This window comes from Rhipicephalus sanguineus, chromosome 3 (genome assembly GCF_013339695.2).
Source record: "Rhipicephalus sanguineus isolate Rsan-2018 chromosome 3, BIME_Rsan_1.4, whole genome shotgun sequence".
Lineage (NCBI taxonomy): Eukaryota > Metazoa > Arthropoda > Arachnida > Ixodida > Ixodidae > Rhipicephalus > Rhipicephalus sanguineus.
In genome coordinates, this window is record NC_051178.1 from 171,184,862 (window position 1) to 171,200,206 (window position 15,345).

Sequence of the window (15,345 nt, forward strand, 5' to 3'; positions counted from 1 at the left end):
ATAGAAAGTGACGGAGACATTATTATATTTGTCAAAACGCTCACAAGAGCGCCATGATCGCTAGAGAATATAGCCGTTTCGATATGTCAATTTTCTGTGGCTGCTACTATGTAGATTTCTTTTTATTATTTTTATTATTCAAATAAAAAGTAAATGAAGGAGTTGTTGTCACCATTGCTTGGCGACGGCTACCCCTTTCCATTCGGTTGTTAGGGTATAAAAATTAAGAAACAGAAATAATATATATATATACATATATACATTCCTACATTTGGCAAGTCCAAAAGTCCTCGTTTGAACAGAGCACACATACAGTCGCGGTGCACACTTTCAATGTAGTCCGCTCAATATTCATCACAAATATTGGTGTCTTCAAAAAAAAAAACGTTGCAGCACTTTCATTGCTTTGCGGTTTATCCTAGACGGCCATGGGCCTAGTATTTTCGCCAACGGAAACGTTCGCTCAGAGTCCAGCGTGTGGCGTTCCTGTTCGAGTCGCTGTCTATGTGTGTCGTGTTTGGGACAGTCGAGCAACAGATGATGCACATCCTCGTCGTCGCGGCCGCACTAACATGTTGACTTTTTGTGCGCGGTGAATGCGAAATAAAAAGTGCTTTGTGTAAGCAGTTCCAAGTCTTAGGCGATGTATGAGTGCGTCGATACGTCTTGGGAGCTGAGGGTCTAATTTAGTTGGGAAGTATTCCTCTATGAATACAAATATACATAACTGTGTTACTATACTGAGTTCGAGAAAGAGCCAGTATATCGTTTATTCAGGAATAGTTGACTTCAATAGCGTCAAGGAGAACTTACAACATGCAAAGTGCGCGGGCGGGTCATAGAAATAACGAGACTGCAAACAGCGGTAAGATTACAATAAAAAGAAAACGTGAAGAAGAGTGTTTTAGCTGATAACGAATCCATTAATGGTATAGGTTGTTTTCAAATGTGGTTATGCATCGTCATACGATGCTCCTTCGGTGTTAATGAAACACGGGAGGTGCTTTTTTTTTTTTTTTGTAAGATAACTGAGCACAAACTAATCAAAGAAAATGTCAGTTTTGCAAGTAGTAATGGAGACATTAACCTGGTGGTCACCGTGTGGACGGAAAATATTGCGCTTATGACAAAAGCCGTCCTATACGTGACGGGTTCCTTACAAAGGGATATAATCCTGATGCCACGTGGACACTTTCGATCGTGACGGGACACAATCTAGATCGAATAATTTTATCCTGACTGGTTCCCTTCCGCAAGGTTGCGTACCTATAATGGAGTCAATGAGGCTCGCGGATTTCAACCATCTTTGCCTCGAGCGCTTTTTGAAAATGAGAGTGCGAGAGTAATATTAAAGACACGAAATTTTTCGTCGTAAGGAAAATTAAAAAAAAACAAAGATTACATTTTGTACGTGTACGCAATGTGTACTATTTTGCTGCCTTTTTTATTGAATACTTTGTTCTGTTCAAGTAGTTATTCAGTAGGAGGGAGGAGAGGAGGGGAAGGAAAGATCATTGAAAGCTTATCGTATTTGAGAGGATGTGACGAAATAATAAATGCATTAAACTTACTGCACGGCAACGGAAGGACAGGTCTATCGCAGCCGGCATTCTCATGTTCAGCGCTTATTACATTATGCTAAAAAGATAAATTATGCAAAGTACCGAAAAGATATCACGAAGTCTCGTGCACATTGCCGAGAACCAGCATTACCAGATTCCAGTAAATGCCAGAGAAGAAAAGAGACATTTCTTTAACAAGAACTAGCAGATATAGGAAGTCTCCTTCAGAGCAACGCCAAGTTTCAAAATGTATTTTCCTGTTCCTGCAAGGCACTGGTTTAATCGACAAGCTCAAGCCTCTCTGCGTGAATATCATTCCATTAGTCTCATCTGTACATATAATGACCGCGTATTTTACTTCTATGTATTTCATATGGATCTTTTCCCGATTCCCCTCCCTAGTATGAGTAACTTGTAGGCGCCTGCATACATGCCGGAATAATTCTCTACATTTCAATAAACACTATTCGCTCTATCTCTCTCTTCGGACAGCTGTGCTCAAACGGCGCAGGTGGTAACAATAATGCACCAGCTTCCGCCAGGTACAGGCGAAAGTTGAGACGTACAGTGACAGCAACTGTGTCCAACGTAAGCGAAGCCATGAGCTATATGGAACAAGAAACGCTAGCGTACATAAACATGTGAACAGACAGGCGGAGAAGGAAAAATAAAAGATAAGGAATTTCTCACGAAGGCTTAGGTTGAAACAAACACAGCGTTACTAAGAGAACAAACAAACAACCAAACAAACAAACAACAAACAAACAAACAAACAAACAAAGCACACTGACGTGGCGCGCTTGTCGAGTGCGCGACGGCAATTCCAGGATAATGGCCTGCTTAGCAGCGAACACCAGCCAGAGCACCCACTCCAGCCTGCTCCTCCGCCTTCTCCCATCCTCCTTACAATCTCTACGGCTGCTGCAGTCGCGACGTTCGCGCACTCTGGCGGCGCCATTTGGAGTGCGCTCTCGTTCGCGTAAGAGCCGTCGCGACCTACCGAGCATCCCCTTCCAACGGCGCCGCTCGAAAGCCTCACTAGGCTTTTCCGCCCACTACCGAAACCCCATCGCAGAAAGCGTGGTAGAACGAATTCTTTCCCACAGGCGAGCAATAGAGAGCCAGCAAAGGCGGCGGCGGTGGCACTTGGAATAAGGAGCGTTCTAAATCCGCACGTATGAGTAGGGATTGGAAAGATAGAAGAAGGGGAGGAAGGGGATTGGGGGACGTAGGAAAGGGAACGCCACAAGTGAGTCAGCTTAAAGAAAAAAGCAAGGCCAGATAACTAACGAAGCCTACCGTCCAACCTTAAACTCGCGCTGTCACGTCATCAAAAGAGCAAAAGAAATGCGAATGCTCGCCGCGGCGCGATGAGACACGCAGCCAGTGGTGGTGGAGAGGGCGAATTCAGGAAGCAGGCGTGGCGAGAGAGCGTCGCCAGACGTGCAACTTTAGAGCTCAAAGCATCCAACGCCTGGTATGCGCGCACAGACGGAGACCTGCCGGTTGCGAGTCTTCGCGAGGAAACACGCTCACTATTGCAACACGCGTGAACGAAGAAGGCGCGCTCGAGCGTTATCGCAACTTTGCCGCCCCCGCTGCACGCCACAGGCCGCCTCCGCTCAGTTTCCTTCCGTTCCATCGAAAGAGATACGTGTCGCGTGAAGAGAGAACGTATATACTATACGTACGGCGAAGAAGTGTCGGTCTGGGCTGTCTATGCAGCACGTTTCATTACGCTGAGCCGTGCTCCCAAACTAGGACTGCAGAAATAGCGTCTTCTCCTCTCTTCAGCCTCTCCTCCTCGTCCTCCTCAACACGTTTCAGCATTCTATATACGCACACGTACATACAACGTCTGGACTCGAGAAGACGCCTGCAAATAAACAAAATAAAGAATAAGCGAGACGTGTAACTTTGGCGACGCCTGAAGCCCATGGTGTATCTGCTGCAGACACATGGCGAGCGCGGATGTTTGTAATGAGTCCGCCGTCCGATACAAGCATCGTCGTTTACGAGCCTCAAGTACACGCCGATGGCGGCGATCTGTACAGCACATAGCGGCACGCCAAATAGGCGTCATAAAGAGCGCAAACTGAACGCAACCCGACCTTCCCACCCACGCGATACGTGCTTTATTGCCGTCTAGTTAGAAACATTGCGTGGCCTTTGCGGCAGTTTCGGGGAAGATTCCAGCTGCACAATGTTCGCTTTCTCTCTCTCGATACGAATAATAGTTGTCCCCTCCTTCTTTCTCTCTCTCTCTCTCTTTATTATAGTCTATCTCTCTCTCTTTCTACGAATAATAGTTGTTCTTTCTGTACCTCTCTCTACACATAGGGCAGTCGTTCTATCTATCTATCTATCTATCTATCTATCTATCTATCTATCTATCTATCTATCTATCTATCTATCTATCTATCTATCTATCTATCTATCTATCTATCTATCTATCTATCTATCTATCTATCTATCTATCTATCTATCTATCTTATCTACGAGTTGTAGTCGCTCTTCTGACACGAGCTGCGTACTCTTATCTGCATTACGCGAAACGATACAATGAATTGAAACGTAATCGCTTTTACTTGCATGTCTGTTCTGCTCTTCTTTTGCCCTACATTATTACTATACTTTTTTGTTCCACGTTCGCCAGAAACGATGAGCAATGATATTCGCCGCCTACTGTAGAAACTGAAATAAAAATCGAAGATAGGAAGGAGTGTCTAGGTGCCTGAGCACCGAACAAAAAAGTTCGCCACCGCCATCTTAGAACAGGAGAAATACGTGGAGGATCTGTTGTTCGTGGCGTAGTGGCTAGCGCCACTCGCTGCGGATAAAGAGGTCCCTGGTTCGATTCCGCGCTTCGGAAGCATTTTTCTGAATTATTTTTCTTTGGGGCTTTTATATATATATACATACTTATACATATACGGTGCATGACGGCGGCGACGGCGACGGCGACGGCAAAATCCAGCCGAGACTGTCCATATAATTGCTATCGCAATAAAAGAAAAGGCGAGCACAGGCTGAAAGTGGCTCGCATCGCGTAATTCAGAACGCCCCTGACATGCAGCGTATTATACTATTCCTTTGCGGGGCATTTCAGGGATATAGCATTCAATATAGACCATTGTTTTTACTCCTTCCGCGCGGGGCCACCCCCTCTCCCTCATTTTTCGCTTCGCTTCGTTGGCTTAGAGAGGGGGGCCTCGAGGAGGAGGAGAAAGGGAGAGGAGGTGTGTGACGAGCGGCGGTCGCTATATATATTGGCGCCGCGCGGCAATGCGCGCGCGGGCACGCTCCCGAGGCCACGATTTTTCGTCGACGGTTACATCGTTTTACGGCAGCTGTTAATGCCCTTGGGATAACCATTTCCCGAGGACGTGGATGTTTTTTCCCGCGGCGCGCACTGCGCGAGATGCGTATCGCCTCCAATTTCCTATCTTTTCACCTCGCCCTTAATCTTTTACTTTTTTTTTTCCTGCGCACGGGCAAGGAAACCACCAACGTGCGGCCGGGTGTGAGACGTGTGAAAGACGTGTTATATGGGCTTTCTTTATTGCCCTTGCGGCGGGGCGTCTGCCGTCACTTGCCGCGTTGCCTGCGGATCCTGCCACTACCGTTACTTCTTCTTCTTCTTCGTCGTCCTGTGCCCATGGCTGTTCCAATAACGTGAAGCGAAACGGGGCCAAGCTTCATTTCTACGACGGCGCGGCTAGCGGCGGCTCGTTTTTTTGGCGAGCAAGCGCGCGGCCTTTCGTTCGTTTCACGCCTCCGTGTCGGCGTGATCCTGTTTCGTTTCAAAAGCCCGCTGTGCGCTTGTTTTTTGTTGTACACTTGCACGCCCTGGCGCGGTCGCACGCTCTGCGGAGCAGTTTTCGAATTTTCGCGTGCCGCATGTTTCTCGGCGTGTGCCCTTAAATGTCGAGGCCGCGGCATTCTCGTTTTAAATTAAAACAAGAGAGAGGGAGAAGGAGAGTAGTATTAGGGGAGGGAAGAGAAAGGGAAATAGGCGCGCGCCCGGGGTGGGGGGGGGGGGGGGGCGTCTCTTATCATCAAAGGGGGCGCTGCCCCACACCTTTACTCAATCGGACCTATCCCGTCATTCCGCACAGGCTTTTGACGATAATGGCGGTCGAGGACCTCTGATATTGCATTGCAGGGACCACTTACTTTCCACATTCAATCCCGCAAGACCGGGGACCAAAGGCAGGCCGTTGTGAGCAGCACGTCGTCACTTCATTTTCATTCTTGCGTCCATTGCGAAGCTCATTATTAGTTTTTTTTTTTTTGCTTGGAGGTTGTAAATCCGTGTAGCATCGCGGTGGGGTAGAGGGGAGCGCTGGTGTGGCTTGGTGGGTGGGGTGCAAGTATTGGTGTGTATTGTGGGAGGGGGGGGGGGTACGGAGGGAAGGGCGCGTGCCCTTTTCGCATAGCCCTGCTGACACCCATGGTGCGATGTAACCACCCCACCCCCCTCACCTTATCCTTGGTCAGTAACACTGCGCAGGAAGCGCAGAGCCAGGAGAGCCAGGAGAGCCCCCCACATTCCAGCGCCGGCCTTTTGTCGACTTCTCGGGAGGAGAGCCCAGTTTTCAGTGAGGAATCCTCTCCTCTTTCCTCCCCCTCCTCCTCCGCTGCTGCAGCTGAGACAGGGAAGGACACACACCATGGTACATCCACTGCGCCCCCCTCTCTCCGCTCTCCGACCATCTCTGCTGTATCAGCGCCCCCCCAGAGGAATGGAGCGGAAAAAGAGCAGCCGAACCAAGCCTTGGCTACCCCCCCCTCGCAGGAATCTCTTTTGACGCCTGTCACCGAAAATGGAGCCCCCGCAGGCGCACCCCCCAAGCATCTCTCTCGGCCAAGTTGCGTTTTGGGCCAGCTATCGACTCATGAACACTTCCCCTCCCTCCCGCCTACAGGAGCACCGAGCGGCACGGCACTCTGCGCACCGCTCGTCCCCATCTCGAGGCCACAACCCAAGCGTGTTGAGAAAGCCGCCCCGCCCTCTATCCAAACACGCCCCCAGTCACCTGGTCGCACACAAGTGGACACTGTCCTCTACCGTCCTGCCGACAGGAAGGCATCCTTCCGGTCTGTCTCTCAGGAAGCCATCTCCGCCTCTCTCGCACCCATTGAGGGTGTTGTACTTGTGAGAGTAAACTTTCGCCGCAATGTTGTCGCTGCCGACGTCGCTCCTGGTACACCCTTTGATACCCTGCTCGCCACCGCCGACATCTGCGGCATCCCTGTCCGCGCAAAGATGGCGACAACCAACACCTGCAGTGGTGTTGTGTATAACGTAGATCCTTCAATAGGCGAGGACCAAATCCGTGCGAACATCACATCGCGGCTTCCCATCCTGGAGTGCTCCCGTGCCGGCCGCAACATACTCGTGTCCTTCAGCGGTTCCAAACCCCCTGCTGACATCGAACTGTATAAACAGCGCCGCACGGTGCGCCCTCTACGGCCCCGCCCAACCCAATGCTCTCACTGTGGCCGCTATGGCCACACTGATGTCACCTGCACATCGGAGCGGCGTTGTGTGCGCTGTGGAGGGCCCCACGCCCCGGTTGAGTGCACGGCCGAGCAGCCAAAGTGTCTGTTCTGTGGTGCAAAACACCTTGCCACGGAACCGCGCTGCCCTCGCTGGCAAGAGGAGCGACGCGTACTAGAACTGCGCAACGAGTCGGCAGCGCCGATTTCGCGTAGTGAGGCCCTCACCCTCGCACGGGCATCGGACACCAAGGCTTCCGGCAACCCTGCAAAACAACACCGCAACTACCGGCCGGTCGCCGAGGGCCTATCCTACGCTGCCGCCATCGGCGTCACCGCTCCCGCAGCCGTGCCCCCCACCCCCACTGCCCCTGCGCCCACCGGCCACAACACCAGTGACAATAGGGGTTCAGGTATCACACTCCTTGTGGCAGCACTCCGAGCTGCAATGGAATTCTTGCCCTATGACTGCCCGGTCCGCCCGCTCTGTGTCGCAGCCCTGGCCACTCAAGTGGCATTAACCAGTGATGGCGAGTAACTACCACCGTGAAATTAGGCCGCGCATACTGCAGTGGAACTGCAACTCACTGCGCCGCCGGCAAGCAGTCCTTGCAGCGATCCTCCCCTTGCGCAGCTACGACGTCCTGGCTTTCCAGGAAACGAAGGTTCGCGCGGAGGAGGTATCGCTGCCCGGCTACATCGGCTATAGCAGCCCAACGCAGTGTGCGCTGCCTGATTGCAAGAGTGTGCCGTGCGGTGACGCTTTACACCCGCCTGGGAAGCCGCGCGCCGCGCTGTACATTCGCTCTACGCTCCCGCACGCCCTCATCCCCACGGAACAATTCACGAGTGAAACGTGTGAGTGTGTGGCCGCCGTGGTGCGCGTATGCGGTGTTGACACCTCAGTTGTGAGTGTGTATGTTCGCCCCGTCGCCGCGGCCAGCTACGCGTTTGTGCCGCCCCTCGTCGCTGCCCTCTCGCGCGACCACGTCCTCTGCGGAGACTTTAACGCGCACCACGTCAGCTGGGGTGATGCGACCACCGACGTGCGTGGTCGGGACTTGTGCGACGCGATACACAGGGCTGGACTCCTCGTCCTGAACAGTGGGGAGGCAACCTTCATCCGTCGCAACACGGCTGCCACTGTGATCGACCTGGCCCTTGTGTCAGATCGCTGCTCTTACGAGTGGAAGCGACACCCTGACACGGCCGGGTCCGATCACTTCCCGATCGCTCTCCTGCCGTCCCAACCCAGCCGTGGTGCCGTGCGCGAGTACAAGGTTGTGCGGTGGCCGCTTTTCCGCGAGCTGTGCGTGAGTGTTCAGTCCAGCGAGAACTTCTTTGCGCGTATCGCGGACTGTGCCGAGCGTGCAACCACTCGTTGTGTGGTGCCCGCTGGAACACCCTGCCCGGACATTAAACTACTAAACCTCCGCGCAGTGCGCCAGCGTGCACAGAAGCGAGCACTGCGCTCTTCAGGCCCCGGTGCCTGGACAGAGTACAACCGTCTGGACGCTGTGTGCCGACGCCACGCGCAACAACTGCGCGACCGCAGCTGGACGAGCGTGTGCTCCTCCCTCCGTGACCCGCGCAGGCGCCGCCGAGGCTGGCACATCATGAGAGTTATGCTCAACCCGAAGGTGTCTCGCTTCCCCGTTCTCGCCATCGCGGTGGCGCGTGGAATCACGGAGTTGGAGCTCGCAGAGCTCATTGCCTCATCCTTCGAGCTCCCTCCTGCTGCTGCCCAGACCCCTGCTCACACCCTGAACCACACGGCCCCACACCTCCCGACACCCGAACCTGCTCTTGCGGCTGCCATCCGCTCCCTTTGCGAGAGCGATTTCACCCTGTCCGAGCTGCAGCGGGTAATTCAAAGGAAGCAAACACGCAGCGCTCCTGGTGCGGATGGCATCACACACCAGCTCCTGAGGAACTTGGACTCATCCCAGCTCCCTCTCTTGTTAGAGGCATACAACCGAGTTTTCGCTGGTGGAGGCCTTCCTGATCAGTGGCGCTCTGCTGTGGTTGTGCCAGTCCTTAAGCGAGGCAAGCCGTCCCGTGAACTCAAATCGTATCGGCCCATCTCCCTCACATCCGTAGCTGGGAAAACGATGGAGGGAATGGCCCTTCACCGGCTTCAATGGCTCGCGGCGGCTCGCGGCGTCTTTGCGCCCGAACAGTGTGGCTTTCGACCTGGTCGCGCAACAGCTGACTGCCTCGCTGCCGTCGTCAGCACCCTTGAGCAGGCCCTGCACGATGGGGAGATGGCAATCCTGCTCCTACTTGACGTTCAGTCGGCTTTCGACTCGCTCCCCCACGCGTCCATCATCAGTGCTGTGCGCGCACTCGGTGTTGAGGGCAGACTCTTGAACTATCTGCAAGCCTTCCTCACTGACCGCACGTTTTGTGTGCGCGTGGGGAGAGCGACAAGCTCACCGCGCTCCGTCCACTCTGGTGTACCACAGGGCAGTGTCCTAAGTCCGTTTCTGTTCAACTTGGTGCTCGCGCCGCTCGTGAAGTGCCTCCCAGAAACGGCCGACCTCCCTGTACGCGCGGTGATCTATGCCGACGACGTCGCGCTGTACGTGCGCGGCCCCACTCGCAAGTGCCGGGCTGTGCGCGAACGCATCCAGACAGCACTCGAGCGCGTTGCTGCCTTTTTGGAGGGCATCGGCCTGGCGCTCTCTCCAACGAAGACTGAGGCGCTCGTGGTTCACCCCAGGGCTGCTCCGCGCCGTCATCTCCCGTGCCTACAGCTTCACGGTGCGCCGATCGGCTGGCAAAGCTGCGTGCGATACCTCGGGCTCACGATCGACAACCGGCTACGGTGGCTGCCCGCTGTCAAGCGCATTCGCCAGGCCGCCCGTCGAGTCGAGACCTGTGTGCGCCGACTCCTCGCCCGTGGTGACGGCTGCCCCCCCGCCTTTGCTTGCAACATCTACGAGGCAATCGCACTTTCGGCAGTGCATTACGCCCTTCCACTGTGCAGTGTGCGGGAGGTGCAGCGACGCGCGTTGGAGCGGGATTACCTGCGTGTGATCCGCATGTGCCACGGTCTTCCCCGCAGCTCTCGTGTGGCAGAAACACTTGCGGAAGCTCGTGCGTGGCCTGTGTCATTAACATCTGACATGCGCGCCCTCTGCCACATGGAGCGCCTTCACCGAGCCCCGGACGCCGGCCCTCTACTCACCAGACTGCGTGCAGTGCCCAACTCGCGCGTCGGACGAATCCTCGATTTCTACGACAGCTTAGTGGTCGAGGAGCCGACGCCCCCTGCTCACTGGCCCGCCCCACACTGCCGCGAGCCCCTGCGAGTCTCCCTCGAGCTCCCCGGTGTCCGCTCCAAGCGCAACACCCCTCGCTGTGCCATCGCTCAAGAAGCCGCAGCGCGGATGCACGAGGACCTCGCCGGCAGGACTCACGTCTTCACTGACGGCTCTGTACTGCAGGACCACTCTGCTGCAGCAGCCTGTGTCGCCCCCGAGCTCGCCACTGATGCCCAGAGACGCCTGAGCTACTGCGCCTCCTCTACCACTGCCGAGCTGGTGGGTCTACAGCTAGCTGCCGATCTCCTTCGCGAGTCGCCGGCGGTCACCGGCGCGGCCATCTTCTGCGATTCCAGGGCAGCCCTGCGCCAACTCGCGATGGAGGACCGCGGCCCTCCGCTCGCCCAGCGCGTCGCCCAGAGCCTCCTGGCACTTCGTCAGAGTGGTTGCGACGTGGTCCTGCAATGGCTACCATCCCACGTTGGCATCGTGGGCAACGAGGCGGCGGACGAACTCGCGAAGCGAGCACACTCCAGCGCGACCCCGGTCACGGACTACGCAACATCGTTCGACTCGGCGCGCATCAACTTTCGCCGTGAGTTGATGCGAGAGCATCCGGACGCGCGGATCGCCGCTGGACACGCCCCACCTCTCCTTCCTGCAACTGGCCTCTCCCGCCGCGATCGCGCGCTCCTCCTCACCCTGAGGACCGGTTCGGCGTGGCCCGCGGAACGTAAACATCGTCTCCGCGGAGCGGCTGCACCGAACTGCGTCGATTGCGGCGCGGTAGAAACAGTTGCACATCTCCTCTGCGAGTGCCCCGCCCTTGTCGACGCACGGAAGCGGCTGAAAACTGAGTACCACCGCCACGGCCTGCCCTGTGTAACCCTACAGGACTTCCTGTTCCCCACCGGCTACGAGGATCGCCGCCGTGGCGCTCTTGTGGCCCTGATCTCCTTCCTTCAACGCGCGGGCCTGATCGAGCGGCTTTTCTAAGCCGCTCGTACAGGGTCGTGTGTTGCAGTTTGATCGTGTTGCGGAGGCGGGAGGGAGGCGTCTCGTTTGCCGTTCTAAGCCGATCGACACGTTAGACCGGGCGCTTCTCTCCCGCCTCCGTTCCAATCACTACCTCATCCTCTTCTCTCTCTCTACCGCCTTCATCCCCCCCCCCCCCCCCCACGAGTGTTTTGGTTGAGGTGTCCTACACAGAGACAGTTATCAAGCACTCTTCTCCCATTTTCCCTCCTTTTCCTCTCTACCTATACCAAGAATAATAAAGAATCACATCTCTATGCTATAGGAGGGTATATACGTAGCAGGTCTCCAATGAGGAGGTCGCTCGCACGACTGATGGGGGCGCGTTCAGTTGGGAGAGTGGCTTGATGTTTATATTTGAAACGGGACGCGTATTTAAGACAGGGTGGTCTAGTCGATGTGCATGGAAAGCAGCAATCATGCTGCACGCTACGTTCGGAATGCGTGCGGATTCGTCGTGAAGTCTCAGCAAAGGTAAACGTTTTCGACGCCGCCATTAAGTATAGAACGCCATCATTAGCACTTGCGGAAGTTCTGCGGTTCCCAAAACGATCTTTCCGCGTAACCTCCTACATTATATAGACAGCACCCACAGAGTTCCTATGACACGTCGCAAGTAATGAGCGCTAACACTACGCTTTAAATACACAAAAAAATTTGCCGCCTGCTGGGGACATATACTACCCATTAATGAAAAATTTGGCCAACCTGAAAGGTCGCTGCGTTTGGCTTTTACCTGCGGTACTTTTACACAATATTTAAAGAGAAAGTACGAAAAGGAAAGAGCACTAGGTGGTGTTGTACTTTAAAAAAAATTATTTCACTCTGCTTTTGTTGACTATATGCAGTGATAAGTTCATAATTCGAGAAGAAAATGACAATTTATATTTTATTTGCTTCTCACAACTCGTTTTCTAAAGGCATCAGCTGTGCTTTTCGTCTTACTGTATACAAGGCGATAATTTTACCAATACAGCCCAAATAATTGTGTTTCTTCGTTTTTAGTCTCTCTTCTAAATTTTATTGGCCGTTGGAACGCCATGTATACACTACCGAGTCTAGGCAACAGGTATGTACCAAAGGGGACGCCATCGCTTCGAACTCCGCGCTGTGCTTAAGGCTGCAGATCCGGCCTTCGTTAAATTATAAAAAAAACCCGAGAGGGTGCCTCGTTAAGTGTCCCTTAATCGCTTTCCCGCGCGCTCCTTTTCGTGTTCGGTCATTCTCAATTTGGGCAACTTTTCTTCGAGTCGCCGTCTTTTGATGTCAGCGCTCTCCGTGCAGACGCTCGCGAGAACCATTTCTTTTTTTCTTCTTCCTTCGCCTTTCAAACAGATAGGCACGGCGAGTGGGAGAGGACTCTTAATTTTATAACCGCCGGCAGACCCTTACCGCCGTGTTGCGTCTAATTCAATTAGAGAAACCGGGCGCATGTGTGTAGCGTTTCTATACGAGGCAAGCAGTAAAGACAAATTCACGGCGCTCAACTGTAACCGTAAGTTCTGAATGATGCCTTTGACCGTTGGCCTGTCACCAGCTAACGACTTTTACAGGGGCGCAGTTCGGGTTACTTTAAAAGTGTTTTCTTTCCCTCTAATGAAGCGCCGGTCATTATCGCTCGCTTTTATTTTGGGCTGCCTGCGTCACCGTATACTGACTTCGCTTCGGACTTCGTTTAGTTGCAGGCTGTCGGTCTTCTCCTGTCTTCTTTCTCTCTCTCACCCTTTTGATTGCATTACATTTCTTTTAATTACATCTCTACGCTCGAGTTAGGCGCTGACTTTTTATTATTTTTTTTCCTGTCTTCGCAGGAGCGAGGAACCGGTGACGTCTAACCTGGACATTTCCACTGGACACATGATCTTGGTAAGAAAAAGATTTACTCTTTCTCTTTTGTATTGTTTGTTTTTTTGCCCCTCTTCCTGTTTCTCAAACAATGGACTATTATTAGACGGTAGTCTGACTGGTCTTCTGAATCTTGTCCACATCCCTTTATAGATATAAATTGTTCCGAAGCTTTGTGGTATGCTGCAGTTATATTTTTGTTCTCTTGACGTGACACGTGCCGCGGCGAAAAAAAAAAAAAGAAAAAAAGATTGGAACAACAGTAGCATAAGCAATAACAACGATGACGAGGACAATATGATAGCATTATATTAACACCAATATAACGAAACACACTTGGAGAGGTTGCTGCGTTCCACAGCTAAAATAAATTTAAAAAAAAAGAACCTTACGCCACCTCCGGCTCGTTTCACTTGTCGCTGATTCTGTAGGCGAGTTGAAAGACATTATAACGTCGACTATTGGTTGCTTGTTTGCAGGCTGCATGCCTTTTTTTTTTACATCATAACCTGTGAGATCGCAAGATCACAAGAGCCGATTCTGACGGGGATGTCTTCCGCTGCCGCAGGTGTCCGTCATAGCTGTCGTGCACAATTAGAAAGAAACAAAAAAAAAACAGAGTTCGAGCCGGAATCGAACCCAGGCATTCCGCGTGGCAGTCAAGTACTATACAACAGAACCACAACAGTGCTTGCGATTTCTTGGGAAACAGGTGTCATGTCGGGCGAGAAGTCGCGTCAACAGATGTAATATCGCACGGCAGAAGCGTAGAATCGCACCAGACGTAACACCATGTGAGCTGCATAACGACTGGGTTGTTTAAAGCTTCCTACCCATTACAAACGGCTCAGACATACTTGATCATCATCAGCCACAGCATCAGCGACGTCAGCGGTAGGTGCATATGTTTGCAGACGCATAGTTGGTATTTCGCTGATTTGCCAAATGACGACGATTTATGTCGTTGTGGGTACTTCGCAAGTGCACTTGCAGTACACTAAAAAAGTTTCAAAAAAACGGGCTTTATGACAGGTCTCTTCTGCAGCTTACGCTGCGACTGTGCGGCGGCTTTGCCGCAGGCCTGGCGGATTTTTCAATTATTTTTTTTCTGAGGAGCGCGTACACATACAGTTCAAGACAAACGAGGTTGAAACAAAACTTGCCTGCCGCTTACGTCAACTATAAAGGAAACCATCCTAGCTATAAAGGTCCGCAGAACATCAGGGGTAACTGTCACCGAACTGATGCCTTCGAGTCGTTTTTAAAGGCGTTTTTTTATTTATCTCTTTTCTTTTTGAAAGCAGCATGCATTGTTGGCAGACATGGTGTGCCACCTAGGGGCAAGAGACGGCGACACCATCTCGTTAGTGCGCTCGGCGGGGTGGTGTCTCTGTCTGGCAGGAAAGAACAAGGTGCGCTTGCAACGCTATAGGCTTCGAGATAAAAAAAAAAAGCAGGAAAGATATTCCGTGAACAAAAGGTTTTTAATGATCGCCTCTGCCAACTCGAGACCGGAGTCGGACATAAAACGCAATACATAACTGCAGATCTGAAGTTTTAAGGGCAACAGCGTTCGCTGTGGGTTTTCAAACATACAGGAGATTTCGGGGGAGAAGTCTATCCCCATTGCCAATCTAGACACAAAGGCGTTCAGGGGGAAAAAAAGCCCAGTGAAATGACAAAAAAAATAAAAAAATAAGCGGCAGCAGCTTACTGTGGCAGAGAGACAAACGGAGGTGGGACGAAAGAAACGCTTCCGAGTCCGCAGCCATCGCTGCGTGATGGCTCTACGGGAGCTCGGGCTGCCTGCCTGTGCTATTCCGCTCCGCTATATAGACAGGCAAGCTGGCCAGCTAGGGGAGCATATCTTCTGTCGTTCACGAAAACAACACCAGTCGGTTGGAATAGGGGAAAAGACATAAACGAGAAAAAATTGAGGGAGAAGAAACGAATTATGTATGGCGGAGCAAACAAAAAAAAATTAAAGCAACGAGGTGTTCCTCCCGCCACTAACACAGTGAGGCCGCAGAAAGGATGGCTGCAGCCGACGTCGACGGCGTACTGTCGTTTCCAGGCCCGTTCTACTATACGTGAAACAAATGGAATGGAGAAGCTTCTTCGCCGGGGGCGGCAAG

The 15,345-nt window shown here is 52.6% G+C and overlaps 1 protein-coding gene across 1 annotated transcript in view; it reads left to right on the top strand.

Moving 5' to 3' along the window:
- The window catches only part of LOC119387660 (receptor-type tyrosine-protein phosphatase N2), a 580,933-nt gene that overhangs the window by 527,043 nt on the left and 38,545 nt on the right, over nucleotides 1–15,345 (top strand). The window contains exon 16 of the mRNA XM_037655122.2: nucleotides 13,177–13,231. Coding sequence (XP_037511050.1) covers nucleotides 13,177–13,231 — 55 coding nt within the window. The remainder of the gene's footprint in view (nucleotides 1–13,176; nucleotides 13,232–15,345) is intronic.